Consider the following 16,253-nt stretch of genomic DNA (forward strand, 5'->3'; position numbering starts at 1 on the left):
CCTATAACAACAGGTCTCTGCACACCTGACCCTCTGCCACACCTGCAACAGATGCAAAACAAGAGAACTCGGGAACCATCCAGGCTATAAGCTGGTGAGACAACCTTGGGGAAAGCTTGCCACCACCACAAGGCTGGGTGGGACCTGGGAAGGCAGAAGAATCCTTGGTACCAGCATGTTTTTAAACAATTCTTTTGCTTTCGACCTTCTCAACAAGCCAGAGCCAGGAAGTGCTTTTATTCTGAGCCAACAAAAGACAGATCAACTTAGATCCTCTGAGTAATTGAATGAGAGACAATTCATCCAATTGCTTTCTATTTGGTACTGCCTTAACTTTTTGGGGTATCACGTTACTCCCTGCTCAGGACCCTCAGTGCAGCCTGACTTCAGTGAGACTGTGACCATTTGCAAGGAGAAGGCGTTCCCTTTCATCTTCTCACCTTTCCATGGCAGCTGCTTAAACTTGCCTCCCCAGGAGTCAAAAGAAAAGACCACCTCATGGAATGTAAGTATTCTGCTATGATTCAAGGATGGGCAGTTCTAGAATTACGTACACATTTCACGTCATTACAAGTGCAAAATGGCACAGACGAAAAGGTTTGTCTCTTCTACAAGACGTGTTTTATCCTCTAAGATACAACCTAAGTTACTCTTATTTTTTAAGAAAAAAATAAAGAACAATGTACTTCAATACTTAATATAGTGAGTTTTTTTAATGTGGAAAATGGACTGGTTTTAAAATAACTTAATGTTCTGCAATTTTAGTTGTGTGAATTTTGTATGTGTTTGAACATGTCATGTCATTCTATAACAATTCACAGAAAGTTCTCTGAGGTTATACATGTGCTCTGAGTTTAAACGAGTTCTCTTGCCCTAATTAAGTTTACGATGTTTTTTTAAATAATTATGGGAATTTTTCCCTCTCTACTTAAACTTCTCAAACATTCCACCAACTGTGGTGTAAAATTCCTGATTGTTGTAGGGTTTCTCATGAGTGACAAATTTTATATAATTAAATCTGTTAATTTGGGCTTAGTTACATGTGGTTTGTACAGTGATTTTTAAATGGTTTCTCCCTTCATCTAAAAGTAATAAGATTATGCATTCATTCTGACAATTAACTATAATAAAACATACCAGCCTCTCTGAATCTTGCATTAGCAAAATGAGTTAGCAACAAACAAACATCAAATAGACAGCATTTATGGAGCACCTTCGGTCTACCCAGCAGCAAGCTGTGCGATTTATCCTATGACATGTCTGAATACATCTGTGTTCACGTAGAATAAGAAGTGGGGATTTGAAACAGTAAAGCTCCATGGGGAAATGTCCCACAGTTTTATGTGCTGCTTCTCTGTCTTCCATCATTTCATTTTCACAGGCTTCCCTAGGACAGAAAACAGTTTTGAATTAAACAGCAGTTAAGATCTTAATCATCTGGTCTTGGAAGGGCACACAGCGTCTTTACCCAAGGGCACTTCGCCAAGGAGACCAGAGAAGTGCCCACTTGTACGCTTCCTTTTTAAAATTAATTTCTTTTTGAAATAAATGCACATGGTAAAAATGTACAAAAGGGCATCAGTGAAAAGTACATTCCCCTTCCCCTAATTCTCTTCCCCGTGGGCAACCACAGGTACCAATTTCTTGTATAGTCTCTCAAAGATAATACGTCTGTGCTTCAAACAGATAACATATCCCCCATTTGCTTACATATATGATTTCACACTATTTCGCAGTTGAATTACTTTTCCATTTATTAATATTTAGCACAAAAAAATCCTCTTTATTGGTTTTGATGGCTGCTTAGTACTCCAGTGCATGGAGGTTCCAAAATGTATTAAACCATCCCCTAAACGGATACTATTCAGGCTGGTCTTAAGCATTAGTCATCGTGCTGCAATGACTAACCTCAAACATACATTGTTTCAAACATATTCCAGTGCATCTTTAAGATAAATTCCTACACGTACAATGGCTGGATCAAAGGTAAGTGCAGTTTAATGTCAGCATGCCCTTCAGATTGGTTGTATGAATTTACGATCTCACCAGCAATTAAACAAAGGCCTGATAATGCTGCAGGCATATCCACGCAGTGTATTCTAAAGCATCATAAATTTGCAAAACTGATAGATAATAAAATGTTATCTTGTTGTAGTTTTAATTTGCAATTTTCTTATTATAAGTAATATTGAGAAGCTTTTTACATGTTCAAGGTCCATTTCTTTTTCTGTAATTGTCCGTATCCTTGGCATATTTTTCTACTGGAGTTTTGAACTTTTTCTTATACAACTGAAAGCTATTAAGCAAGTTAGTGATTATTGTGATTTGTCTTTTGTTTTCACAGTAGGTAATAACTTTAACATTTTCTATGTAGTTGAATTTAACATTTTCTTTCTTTTTCATCCTCTGAATTTTTGTGTTAGGCTTAGAAAGGAATATCCCACTCTGAGATGATAAAGGAAAAAATCTACCATGCTTTTTTCTAGTACTTGAAATTATTTCTTTTTTTTAATGTTAAAATCTTTGATTTCTCTGCACTGTTTTTTGGAAATAAGGTGAGAGATGTGGACCCAATGCTATATTGCTCCAATATTACTTGTTGAATCCATCTTTTTTCTTACTGAGTAGGACTGTCCATTTATTACCTACCAAATTCCAATTCCTAACCTTTTAATGGTGTTTTACTCTGTTCCATTGGTCTACCTGTCTATGTATCACAGAGTTTTAGCTATTGTGTTTTTATGGGGAGACTTTTTAGGGAGAGTTGGACTCTGGAGAAGAAAATATTTATTCATTCCAAAAAAATTTAAATTATTTTCCCTGAGTGGTTAGTTTTAAGTTTCTGGCTGGGCTAATTTCCATTCATCACTCTTTTTCTCACATTCTTCCTAATTAGTCTTGACAGCTGATTTTTCAGTATGCAAAGTTTGTCTATTTTACAAAGAAATTCTACTGATCTGTTTATTGCAATTATATTAGTTGTGTAGATTATTTTAGGGACAACTGACATCTTTATGATGTTGTATCTCCTATTCAAGGACTGGGTATTTTAAATTCTTTTGATTTAAAAAATATGTATATTTTATGATTAGATAGATAGATAGATAGATAGATAGATAGATAGATAGATAGATGATGACATGTCTGTTGCTAGCCTCCTGCTCATTCAACAAAGGAAGTCTCTTCCAGCAGTTCCATGTTTCCCACTGATGTGAGGACCACGCTGTCACTGGCTTGGCCAGGCAGCCCTCAGCCCAGGATGCTGGGTTTTATCTGGATCTTTCTGTTTCTCAGTGACCAAGTGGACTCCTCAGGGAGGCACCAACCAGACCCAGACCAGCAATGTCCTGGGGCACCTGCTGAGGGTCTACATGGAGGGGAGAAATGGTACCAACTCTACCCGGGCCCTGAAGCTTCCAGATGGGACCAGTGCCGCCTGGTATATCCTCACCATAATTGGCATCTATGGAGTGATTTTCCTCTTCCGGTTGGCCAGCAACATCCTCAGAAAGAACGATAAGTCCTTGGAAGATATTTATTACTCAAATTTGACCTCCGAACTGAAAATAAAAGGACTCCAAAGCAAGATAGCCAAATGCTCCTCATTGACCATTAGCAACAGAGCTGTCCTGCAGCCTAACCAGGCCAGCCTGGGGACCATGTGTGGGAACAGTGGACCCCAAACTGAAATCCAAAGCATCCCTTGAAAGTCAAGGCAAGGAGGCCTCCATAGAAAGGGCCCAACTTTCTTGTGGTGGGAGCAGCTTTGGGTTTACCTGGAACCTTGAGACAGGAGCCAAGAACTTTCTTGGGGCTAGAAGAGCATCACTGAGCCATGGGCACTTTGGGCAGATGGGGGTGTGACCAAAGCCAGCATCTTGTTTCCTTCCCAGGCTTTCTGATGCTTTGAGATTAGAAAGCAGGGGCACTGACTTCCAGTCATACCCTCCCTTCAATGGAAAAACTTGTGGTCCAGGGAAGTGTGTGGGACATCCACTGTACTCAGAGGAATCTAAAAGACTCCTGGGAATACATGAAGGTGGCCTCTTGTCATGGAAAGAAGGTTGAATTTGGAGTCAGATGCCCTGGATGAAAAATGTAACTTCTAGGGGTTACATGAACTTTGAGTGGTTAGTGGCACACCTGGGACATGTGGGTGTTGGGATATATGGTCCAAAAGGGCCATGCGTTCTAAAGACTCTGACTGGAGTATAGAACCAAAGTTAATATCAGAAGTTAGTCAGAAGTTCTTCATTTTCATTGAGAGTGGGAGCTGTTGGAAAAAAGCATTAGTTCTGGAGTCAGAAGAACCAAACTCTAGTTTGGGTTTCATTATGAACCACTATGGCGTCCTTGAACACAGCACTTCACATCTCTGCACCTTAGTTTCCTTACAGAAAAAATCAGGCTAATAATGGACAGTTCTGCCAATCTTACAAAGCAGATAAGAACTAATGAGATCATGCATATGAATGTATTTTGAAAAGTAAAATAAATATGTAAATATAGGCCTTGTGGGGATGGTGATGATGATGCTGATGCTCGTGATGGTGTTGGAGTTGGTGGTGATGGGAATGATGGCTGATACTGATGGTGGCGCTGGTGGTGGTTGATTTTGATGGTGGTGCTGGTGGTGGTAATGGTGGTTAATTTTGGTGGTGGTGGTAGTGTTGGTGGTGATGGTTGATTTTGGTGATGGTGATGGCAGTGTTGGTGGTGTTGGTGTTGGTGGGGATGGTGGTGGTGACTTTGTGGAACAAGAAACAACTAGTCTACTGGTAATTAGTCTGTAAGCAATGGCTGTATTACCTTGTTCTACAGGAAAACCCACCTGTCTAACAGTTGATGCCCTGTGCTCTGAAGCAGGTCCTTGAGATTCAAGTTTTAATGTAGTCACTTTTAAGTTTTGTTACCTTAAACATTGTATGATTCATTCCAATGTTTTATAAGTATTTGACACTTATACACTTGTCTCTACCTAAAAAATAAATCAGTTCTTGCCTAGATGACTGATCAATTTAGAGAGACTGTGATTAGCTGTGGCTTTCAGCAAGCAAAGAGAAAAATTGTATTTTGTACCAATTTCTTTGAAGTTCATCCAGTTCAGCTTTTGGAGATGTCCACTGGACTACAAATGAAATATTATTTTCCCCTGTCTGCAGACAGTGGTCTACAACCAGACCCACAATTTCATAAAGGTCAGAATTAAACCCCAAGCTTTTATTTTTGGAGGGTGAGATACACTTCCAAGTATTTTTCTTTCTTTCATATTTACCGTATCATCATCTCATGGGTTCTCCAACAAAAGTTTTGGTTTGTTTATAAAGTTAGGATTGTTTTATAAGCTTATAGGGCAGGATATGTTTTATATGCTTATAGGACAGGATATCTTTTCCTAGCAGCCCTATCAAAGTACTACTTTACATTAGCACAGTGCACGTAGTTCTTATCTTGACCATGTGATTCCCCAGACACTTGCTAAGGGCATTCTAAGCTGTTTTTACTCACAATGCTTGTGACACAAAATGTGTGGGTTTTTCACACCAACAACCAGTTCTCCAACTCTCCACACCCCAGCTGGGCGTCCTACAATTCAACTCCATTCCGACACTAACTGCTCAGAAAGGGCTCAGTCCCACAAGACTGCGCCCACTTCAGATGCCAGTCTCAAGTCCCAGGCTGTCACCTGTACTTCTGACCAACTGACCATAAATCAGAGGCTCCCATGACCTCCTCCTCAGTTTCGATAATTTGCTTGAACAGCTCATAGAACTGAAGAAAACACTTTACCTACTAGATGTCCAGTTTATTATAATGGACACAACTCAGGAACAGTCAGATGGAAGAGACCCATGGGGCAAGATATGTAGAAAGGGGTGTGGCACTTCCATGCTTTCTCCATCGGGCCAACCCCTCACCCCCCAGAACTTTCCTATGTTCACCAATTCAGAAGCTTTGTGAGTCACCCTTTTTACGAGCTTTTATGCAAGTAAGCATAGTTGATTAAATCACTAGCCATTGGTGATTAATTCAATCACCAGCCTCTCCTCTCCCTAGAGGTCAGGGGATGGGGCTAAAATCTCCAATCCTCTAAAAACAGTTTGATTCCTCTGGCGACAGGCCTGCAGCCATCTAGGGTCCCACCAAGAGTCGACTTATTAGCATAAGCTCAGGTATGGTTGAAAGCACCTCATTATGAATAGTAAAAGATACCTCTATCGTTCAGGAAATGCCAAGGGTTTCAGAAACTCCATGCTAAGGACTGGGGACAAAGACCAAATACATGTTTCTTATGTCACAGACATGCAACGGCTCAGGCACTCACTGTACTAGGGCCAAGGATACAGAGAAGCACAGTCTCCTGGAGAAAACAGTGTCAAGGGACCACTTATAGGGCAGGGCAACAGGAGCAAACCTGGAGGTGAGTCAGGGTCTTGTGGGAGCAGGTCCGGTAGCAGGTAACCCTGGTCAGAAAGAGTGTGGTGGAGGGGATGATGTAAGGAAGGACTCCAGAACGACAGCTCATGAGAGACCTGGCATGAAAATAAGTGCCTCCTACAGAGCGGGAGGTTCAGGGGGGTCACTTTCAGGAGGCACCGTGGCTTCCCTTAGGGCCTGCATAGCATATGGACATCCACCACCCGCCCCCCACTGCTCCTCCCACATAAGACTTCTCCTCCCAAAGCTGGGGGAGTGACCACATCAGTGTGGCACAGAAGGGAAGTCTTGCACAGGCTATGAACTCTTTATTAGAAAAGCACGCCCAAAGCATTGGTAATTCGAAACAATATATTATGACAGAACTTAAAAATTGATCAATAAACATCAGGTCAGGGCACAAAAATAGATTTATATTATCCACCCTCAGCATTAGTGATACAATTTAACGCATTGGAAAATTTAATAAGGTGAAACCAACCAGCAGGATTATGTTGATGATGAGTCTCCAGTGAAAGCTGTAAATGTCAAATTAAGCCACATCACTTCAGTGTCATGGATTTCTGTGTTGCTTTCATGTACGCACAAATCCTAAAATTCTTTGGAGAGTAACATTATTGCAATTATTATTTGCCAGGGAGATGATGAGATGTCTGCCCCCAGTCATGTTCTTCCTGGATTGTTTGAAACCCTGATTATCTCGTGTCTTCTGCCCAAAACTGCCATCAAGGCCCCAATAAGAACTTTCATGTACATATGTCTTTATTAGTATGAAATGCAGAGGGAGTTGCCACTTCTCTATGCCTGGCAGGACCCGTTATCCCACATCCTCTGCCTTGTAAAACTAGTTGGAAAGGGGTGGGGGATCCAGCTGGAGCCCAGGCTGCACCCCCTACAATTGTTGGTGAGGCTTTTTGCACAAAGAACAGAGGACAGATTTGCTCCTAGGGAAAGAGAGATACAGGGAAAAAAGTTTGGCCCCCTCTTGGAGACTGGGTGCCCAGAAGTCCAAGCAAGAATCTTGAGATTTACTGGGGAACTGCTTACGTCACAAGCACATCCCTGAGCCATGCAACGGGTGGGGAGTGGAATGTGCTCACTGGCTTAAATCTGGTGCCAGAGTTGGTGTGGCTTCCTCCAAAAGAACCTGAGCTTCATGGAAGATGGGTGAACACCTGAACCAAACTCAAGGTACTGTCAGGAAGGGGGTAGGGGGAAATGGAAGCAGGGTAGGAACCATGTGTCCATTAAAAATGCAACAGGAAGAGAACAAACATAACATCTAATGAACACTACCAAACACTAGATGCTTTGACGTATACTAGCCCAGGTGATCCCCTTATAAACTCCATGAGGTGGGTATATTAGGGAATTGAGACTCAGAGAAGCTAAGGAATCCATATATTGTTACACAGCTTGCAAGAAGTTCAAAGCTAGGTCTATCCAGATTCCAAAGTCCATGTGATGTTTCCATTAAGTCTTTGTCCAAAATATACTTTTATTTTCATTCAAGATGAGGAGTGGGAAGGTTACTATTTTGGGCTCCATTTATTTTTGTCTCACACCACGTGTGCACAGAAGGTTAGCTGGGGCTCCGCTCTGTGTCATTACTGCCCTCACTCAGACCCAGGTTTCTGGAAGAGCCACTTTGAAACACTGCTGGTCTCAGGACTGAAGGGAAGAGCTCTGGAGGCTCTCACCTGGATGATTAAATGCTCCAGCCTGGAAGAGACACCATCACTTCCCCTTGCCACTCATTGGCTAGAATTAGCCTATGACTACTCCCAACCACAAGGGGGTGGAGAAGTGCCACCCTTCCTACCATGTGTCTGGAAGGTCGAGAGTCAAAAAATCTGGGAACAGTATTAATAGCTACCAGAGTTGAGCCAGATCCGAGGTTCTCAAACTATGTGCTATGGATTGGATGTTTGTGTCTGTCCCACCCCCCAAATTCATATGTTGAAATCCTAACCTCTATTGTGATGTTTTTAGGATGTAGAGCCTTTGGGGGGGGGGGCGGTAACTAGGACACAAGGGCAGTGCCCTGATGAACAGGATTAGCATCCTTATAAGAAGAGACACAAGCGCTTGTGTCCAAAGGGGAGCCTCTCTGCTGTCCACTGTGTGAAGACACAGTGAGAGGGCGGCCAGCTGCAAACCAGGAAGCAGGCCTTCACCAGACCCCAGATCTACCGGCTCCTTCATTTTGGACCTCCCAGCCTCCAGAATTAGCAACTGCACCCCCAGCCCCATTCTACAGTAGCTTCTTATAGCAGCCGGAGGACTAAGAAATCAGGTTCCATGGAGGTCCCTCGGGCCACCATAGGGAGCAAGGAGGAGCCCAGTCCCATTCCCTACTTTCTCTCTTTTTCATTTAGGTAAAATGCAAACGTTCCTATATGGAACCGTCTATATACATATCTGAACATGAGGAAAAAAATTGTTCAGTTCCTTTCACAACAAACCCTGAGGTCCCTGCCAGCCCGAATGTTCTGCTCCCACAGGTCCCCACCAGGCCCTAATTAGACCTTGTTCTAAGACAGGGGTTCTCACCTTGGCTTGACCTTAGAATCACACAGAAGCTTGTAAAAATCTCAATATGTCCAGGCCTCCCCATAGATCAATTCAATCAGAAACTCTGAGCTTGGGGCCCAGACATAAGCAGTTCTGTAGGGCTCCCCAAATGATGCCTCCATGTACCCAGTTGAGGACGGCTGCTGGAGGCCGACCCTGGAAGAAGCTTTAAGTTCTGTGGGCTTGTTCTTATCTCCCAGGAGAGCGAGAGTGGAAGCCAGAAATGGGAGTTTGGCCTCAGCCACACAAGGCAAGAAGTGAGCTGAGAAAGGCTGAAGAGATTTGGTAATTACCCTGACTGATGTTCCCAGCTGTGGGCAGCTGGGAACAATGTGGGAAGTGGGCTGTGGGAGAGCCCAACGGAAGCGCTGTCCCTCCGGGCCAGGCCTGAGGAAGGCGTTCTCTGTAAGTGCTGGGACTTGGCTGCTGGGGAAGCAGGAAGCACATCTGGAGCTGGGTGCCAGGGTTTAAAATTCACACACACTCCGTACAAACACACACACGCTCACACACACGCAGACACATATGTACACACACACGTTTTCACACTCCCTACACACACACACACATAAACACACACTCATGAGTCTGCACTCATGTGTGAATACACCCCCACGTACACACATACATACTTCATACTTTCACCCAAATATACACTCTACCAACTCACACACACACACACACACACACACACACACACACACAGAGTTTCTTGTTCCACAAGAAAGAGCAAATCAAATTTTAGGGTGAATGAATCTCACCCTTACCTGGTCCAATTCCCTCATTTTACCTGTGAGGAAATGAAGCTCAGAGAGGTCAAGGAATGTGAAGAAGCCCCCTTGGTCCCCGTCAACTCCCCTTAGCGCCAGAAAGTACATTAGAAGAATGTTTTTCAAGAATCTCTTTTCTAGAAAAAAGAGGTGACTGGGGACTCTTCCCTTGGTGGACAAGGAGAGTAGAAGGGGCAATTTGTCATCACTGTCTAAGCAACTTGTCTCCCAAATGGGGCGATAATCGTTTCAGTGACGTGGATCACAGCGAGGATGACCCCGGATGCTTTGTGTAGCGGGGCCGGCACCAATCCCAGCACTAAGTGCTCAGAAACCTCATTACCCACAACCGCTGGCAGAGCAGGGGCTCTGTGGCCGCCCATGACAGACACGTTTCATTGGGAGTGTTATCCCACCAGGGAGTTTGGGGAGGATGCAAATGTCTGACGTGCACGTGCTCACACACACCGCAGCAGGGTCTTCGGTAGAGTTGTGAACTTGAGTTTGTTCTTGGCAGTTTTTCCTTCCTGCCCTGGCACCCTTAGGAGGGAGCCAGGCTTGGTGAGCATTGACTCAGAGGTTCAAGATGGCAGGCCGAGAGCCTGATGGCAGACCCTCTCCCCGTGTGTGGTGAGCTTGTACGACTTGTCCTGCAGAGCAAGAGGGAGGGCAGGGCCACAAGGGGAGAGATGGGGCAGGGCTGTCCCCAAGTCTAGGGCCACACAGAGGCTCCTGGGTTGGAGATCTGGGTGGGGGCTCCTCGGCTCGGCTTCCTCACTCTAGATCCCCCTCAAGGTGACTGGGTCTCCTGAGGCAGTGGCTCTGGGGCCTACCTAGTTGGGCCAGACCTTGTCCTTAAGGTTCTTAGCCCCAGAAAGAGTCCAGTGCCCGGATGATGGGAGTAGAGGGTTGGATCTGGGCTCCTCCACAGTGCCCACAGTGAGCAGCGTGGAAGGGTAGCCTCGGGGCCCTGCCATCACTCTGGCTGTGGGAGTGGGGTGAGGAGTCCCAACAATGCCCAAGTCCCATGTGAGCGATTTAAGGAACTGACGCTTCCTGCACAACTGAATTTGTGGAATAAACTATCACATGGACACATATAACTATTTATATGTGTGGTAACTGTTTCAGTGTTTGGGGTTTTTTTCTTTATTTATTTTTTGGTGTGTGGGGGGGTGTTAGTGTAACTAGTCTCCAAATGTTTCCTGTTCTTTTATGATGAGCATGATTTGTGCCAGGCAGAAGACAGTCCAACAGAACTGCAGCAATACCTACACACTGAGTGAAGATTTCTGTCACTTCCTATCTTTGAACAGGAGCAAATTTGATCTCCCAATTATACGAAATTAATTTAAATGAATTAAACAGCTTACAGTGTTCCGCCTTAGAATATCAGTTGTCTGGGCAGTGAAGAAAGAAGTACTGAAATGTTTTGTAGAAAAGCAGACAGCGCTTACTCTGAGGGCTGAGAGAGAAGACTGTAATTGAGCAGGGGTATGGGGGCCGCTTCTGGGGCTGGTAAGGTTCCTTCTGTCTCCTGTCCTGGGAGGTGGGACATGCCTCCATGATGACCTGGGACGTCAACATGGAGGCACAACCATACTGCCCCCTGGTGGCCCTTCCATCACCCTCTAAACTCTCCAAAGTGGGAAGGGACACTGGTGAATCTTGGTTCTTTCTCCCAGGCCTTCGATAGCCCCCAATGGAAACCACAGCCAAGGAGGGGAAGCTGACAAGGTGCTGCATCAAGAGAAGGCGGGATGGGGAAAGGTTCTCTGAGTATCTCTGGCCGTCCATGGTGCAATGGTTTCCTTGAGTCCAGGCCCCAGTTCACAGCCAGGGCAGGCTAATTCCTGGTCCTGCCCAGATGCTGGCTAGGCCTCTCCCTGGATGGTGAGGGTGGAGTACAAAAGGGGTCTCTGCAGGGGTGGCTACTGGCTCGGCTTTGAACCCTCTCTGTTGGTCCCTCTTAGGTTCTGGGACACTACCCCCAGTTACCTCCAAGGCCTGGCTGGTGTCCTTATGAGGACATTAGGACAGAAACATGTGCTTGCACAGAGGAAACACCATGTGAAGACACTGAGAAGGTGGCCATCTGCAAGCCAAGGAGAGAGGCTTCAGGAGAAACCAGACCTGCCCACACCTTGATCTTGGACTTCCAGCTTCCAGAACGATGGAAAATCTAATTTCTGTTTAAGTCAACCAGCCTATGATACTTTGTGATGGCAGCCCTAGCAAACTAATACAATTGCCCATCTCTGTCCCAGACCTATAGCAGAACTGATGTCAAAGAAACACTTTATACAGGCAGTATTTCTCATTCTCATATCATGTACGCTAGAAGGGAATTGTTCTGAGTATGTGTTCCCTGATGCTTTGACGTCCAAAGTGTATCTATGGGACTGGTCCCCTGTAAGAAAGCCCTTTATGAGGTCATCATCTCACGCTTGCCAGAACTCCACAGATGGAGACATGTAAACTCTTAAAAACTCTTGGGGAACCACCATGCCTCACTTTGCAAACCCTCTTTTAAGAAACATCATTATCAAAAGTCCATTTGATAGTATCAAGCGGAAGAAATGCCTCCAGTATTTGAAAACCCTGAGAACACTGCAATATGATGGATTTAAGACCATATATTTTGGGGAAACCGAGATCCCTGAAAGTCTTATAACTGGGGAAGATTTTGGCGATGGATATTTCAAGCAAAGTCCAACTTGGTGTATTTTGCATGCCGGTGGTAGTCACGGATGGGTGCCTTGGAAATATCGGATGTTCATAAGAGATGAGTTATATGTCAGACAAGAAGACAGCCTGTTCTTTGAGTTCTGCGATGTGGCGAAGAAGGCCTATGGGAAGTGCGCCATTGTGGTCAAAGATGGAAGGCGGCATGATGAGATGAGGCTAAATGAAACCAAGGACTCTCAGGCCGAGGCCCACGTCCCATCAGTCATTAACTTAACAAGCACCATGTGTTGTCCTGAGGTGGCCAAATCCTGTGGCCACGAACTACTCTCTCTGCCTTCCCTTTACAGTTACCTGAACCCTTTAGACTCAGCCTGGTCTTCTCTGAAATGGTTTATCATCAACAACAGAAAGGAGTTTTGTTTGCGGTCCATTGACAGTGCCTATGTGTACCAGTATATACTTCTCAGCAGTTTAATTAGCAAAGGGATTGAAAGGATAAACCCAAGCAAGTGGAGAACGCTAACTAACAAAGTGCGGAGGTGGGAAAACTACTATCTTGGTAAATTTTCTTAAGGGTGATTCCTCCAACCAGCAGTGAGATTGTGCTACCAGCATGGTCTTGACCAACTCTCTGGGCTCAACTCTGGACCATTGCAGCCAAACTCTGACAGTAACCTTGCAGGGATGCTGTGAGGACTTGGGTTCCTAAGGGTATTGGTAAAGTGCTTCCGGTTTACTGGAGGTTTCAGTAAAGCTTCTGGATAAATAAAGGATCTTGACTCCCATCTTGTTAAAGCGATGTTGAGGGCTATTTCAGCAGGAAAATTAGGGCTCATCCAGCTCAAAGGAACTTGGTGATGAGCAGAGGTGAGCAAAGCTAAAGGTTGTGTGGTCAAAATTTAGGTCTGAGAAAAAGAGAACCAAGTGTGCAGTCACAAAAACGTTGAAATTAAGTAGTGTGCCAATGCTTCAGCCCACTCAAATCCACAGGGAGCCAGCCTGCCACCAGCTGGAGCTGTGGTCCAGTTGGGGACTTAACAGGAGTTCCCTCCCGTTGCTTGAAGGCAAGATGGCAGAGGGTAAGAGAGAAACATGCAAGGGAAGTGAAACCCTATCCAGACAAGCAAGTTGGTGGTCCCAGTAAGGAACACTGAAAAGCTATGATAGTGATTGGTTCAAGTGGCACTTAGTGGGTGAACAGGGAGGAGTCTGTGGGACCCACTTATCCACTCCATCCCCCATCCCAGCTCCAAGAATTCCAGCAGGAGGTAGGTCATTAGATTCCTCCATGGGGTTGCATCCGGGGTCCACAGCTGGTACAACAGCATCTTATTCAAGTTTGGGGCTGCTGCTCCCGTAGGCTGTAAGGACTTGGGGTGGTAATATCAACTTTTATAGAAAAAGGCCTGCCTGCTGTTAAACATATAGTCCACTCTTATTTATACATGTTCCGGCAGTAATTTTACAATACATTTTACTGGGGTGAGCCAAATATAACTAGGAAAATTTCTACCCAACTCCCAACAGACTTAACCATATATAAGATTGTGAGGCCAGGTTCCTGATAACCATATGCAGAAAGCATCCGATTCTTGGCTTATCTTCCTGCCTTGCTTCCCTCCTGAATCTCCCTGGATTATTCAGAAATACTGTCTCAGATGAAAACAGAGGTTCAAGGCTATTCAACAACTAAGTGGTGGACGACTGCAGCATTTTGTTATGATGCTTTTTACCTGGGGCTGAATCGCACCTACAACCACCAACCCCTTGGAACGAGGCAGTTACAGTTCTTGAACATCCCACTGTACAGCCAACAGGGCTGTTAGTTTCCTGTGGCTGCTGTGGCAAAGCACCACCAACCTCAGGGCCTAAAACAACAGAAACTTACTCTCTCCCAGTTCTGGAGGCCTGAGGTCGAAATCAGTTCGAGAGTCAAAATCAAGGTGTCTGGCAGGGCCACGCTCCCTCCAGAGGCTCTAAGGGAGAATCTGTTCATTGCCTCTTCCAGCTCCGCAGCAGCAGCATTCCAATCTCTGCTACCCTGGCCACCTGATGTTCTCAAGTCTCCCTCTGGCTCCCTCTTATGAGGACACTTGTGATGGCGCGTAGGGCCCACCTGGATAACTCAGACTCATCTCATCTTAATTACATCTGCAAAGATCTTTTTTCCATATAAGGTCATATTCATAGGCTCCAGTGGTGCCTTTGGGGACCATCATTCAGGTGACCACAGGTGCTAAGAAGTCTTCTGCCAACTGGAATACTGCATTCCCCATCAAAAATTAACCAGTGAAACAACTGTTGTGTGGTCTTTCACTATCTGTTTCATGTATGTTTTAGAATTTCAGTTCCTTCCCAGCAAACGGTAAGACTCAAGCCTCCTTGGTGACTTCACGCGCTGGCACTCTGCAGGCCCAAGTGGAGTTGGCCTGGGTTTGGGGCATGAACGTTTTGCTCTGACATCACGTTTATTGCAGAGCTACCCAGAGTTCTGTAGTAAAAAGCACTAACAGCTACACATGCTTAACTCATTTAATTCTCACAACAGTCTGTGATGTAGGAACTACTATTATCTTTTCAGATGGGGTAAACCGAGGCACAGAAAGATTATGCAACTTGCTCCAGTATGGAGGAGCTGAGGTTCAAATCCAGATTCACGCTTAGAGCCATTATTCATAACAACCCCATCAGGTAGGGTCTATCACTTTCCCATTTTACAAATGAGGAAACTGAGGCACTGAGCGGTCCTTTGGACCAGTCATATTCTAAAGCCCGGACACCTAACCACCATGCTTGGCTTAGCTATCGAAGCCGTCTTTTCTTTTTCATGCTCCAATTCACATGGCGTTAGGCACCCCTGACATCAACCCGGGCAACATCTGGCAAAAACAGCCACCTCCAACTGAACACAACAAGAAAAATGCGTTTCGATACAAGACTGAGCGAGAGGCAGAATACCTTTTAAAGACACATTATTTTACAGTGAGGAAAAAAAAAGGTTTTTATGTTATCAGATGAGCAAGATAAATCAACAAAGGCTTTTTTTGTTTCAAAGCCGAAACATTCTAGTAAGGCGAATTTAGGGTTCTATTCCTTTGCGGCCTGGTTTAGAAAAGCAGGGGAAAGAGAGCATCAGCATTAACCAGAAAGATCAAAAAGACCACCTTTAATGTGCAGTGTAGTTAGAGTGTTGCATTCATAATTAAGAAGTGCTGCTTTACACGATGTGTGGAAACTTCCAGCAGAAAGTAATGGAAAGTACGCTAGGGCTCTTGGAATCTGATAGACCTAGTTGGAATCTCAAGTTTCCTTTCCAGCTTATTTACTGTGAGACTGTGGACAAGTTACTTCCCTGAGGCTCAACTATTAGTAAATGAGGGTCAAGGGCTTTAAAACGCTTAGTACACGCCGAGCCACTCCAACATGTCTGCCACCTCAATAAACGGAAGGCCCAGCTGGTCTAGTCCAGACTCAGGTTCCTGCAAGTGCCCACACGTTGACCTAATGTGGCTGACCTCATTTCCTTTTCACTCTTTGAGGGAAATTCTTGCTTTTTATCACTGGGCATAGTGAGAGGAAACACATCTTAGAATACTTTGATCAAAGGAAACTTGGTTCTGGGCCTTTCTTGTAAGACATCTGCGATAGGTTAGGGAACTAACGATAAGAGGTTTCTTCTGGTGGGTGGACGGGGAGGTTGGTGAGTACAGCCCGGAATCTCTTCAGGATGCCAGTGTATGAAATCAATGGTGGGTGACAATGCACAGCCACCCCGTGTGCACA

At 44.8% G+C, this 16,253-nt stretch overlaps 2 protein-coding genes across 2 annotated transcripts; both read left to right on the forward strand.

The window, feature by feature from the left end:
* The first annotated feature begins 8 nt into the window (after nt 1-8).
* On the forward strand, nt 9-5,004 carry SMIM34 (small integral membrane protein 34). Its single transcript, XM_074325689.1, has 3 exons — nt 9-94; nt 366-505; nt 3,295-5,004. The coding sequence occupies exons 2-3, from the start codon at nt 499-501 to the stop codon at nt 3,705-3,707; spliced, it is 420 nt and encodes a 139-aa protein (XP_074181790.1). The 5' UTR covers nt 9-94; nt 366-498; the 3' UTR covers nt 3,708-5,004.
* A 7,144-nt stretch (nt 5,005-12,148) lies between these two features.
* Nucleotides 12,149-13,505, forward strand: LG01H21orf140 (linkage group 01 C21orf140 homolog). Its single transcript, XM_019730270.2, has one exon. The coding sequence runs from the start codon at nt 12,288-12,290 to the stop codon at nt 13,041-13,043; it is 756 nt and encodes a 251-aa protein (XP_019585829.2). The 5' UTR covers nt 12,149-12,287; the 3' UTR covers nt 13,044-13,505.
* Nucleotides 13,506-16,253: the final 2,748 nt, after the last annotated feature.

The sequence above is a fragment of the Rhinolophus sinicus genome, linkage group LG01, assembly GCF_036562045.2.
Source record: "Rhinolophus sinicus isolate RSC01 linkage group LG01, ASM3656204v1, whole genome shotgun sequence".
NCBI lineage: Eukaryota > Metazoa > Chordata > Mammalia > Chiroptera > Rhinolophidae > Rhinolophus > Rhinolophus sinicus.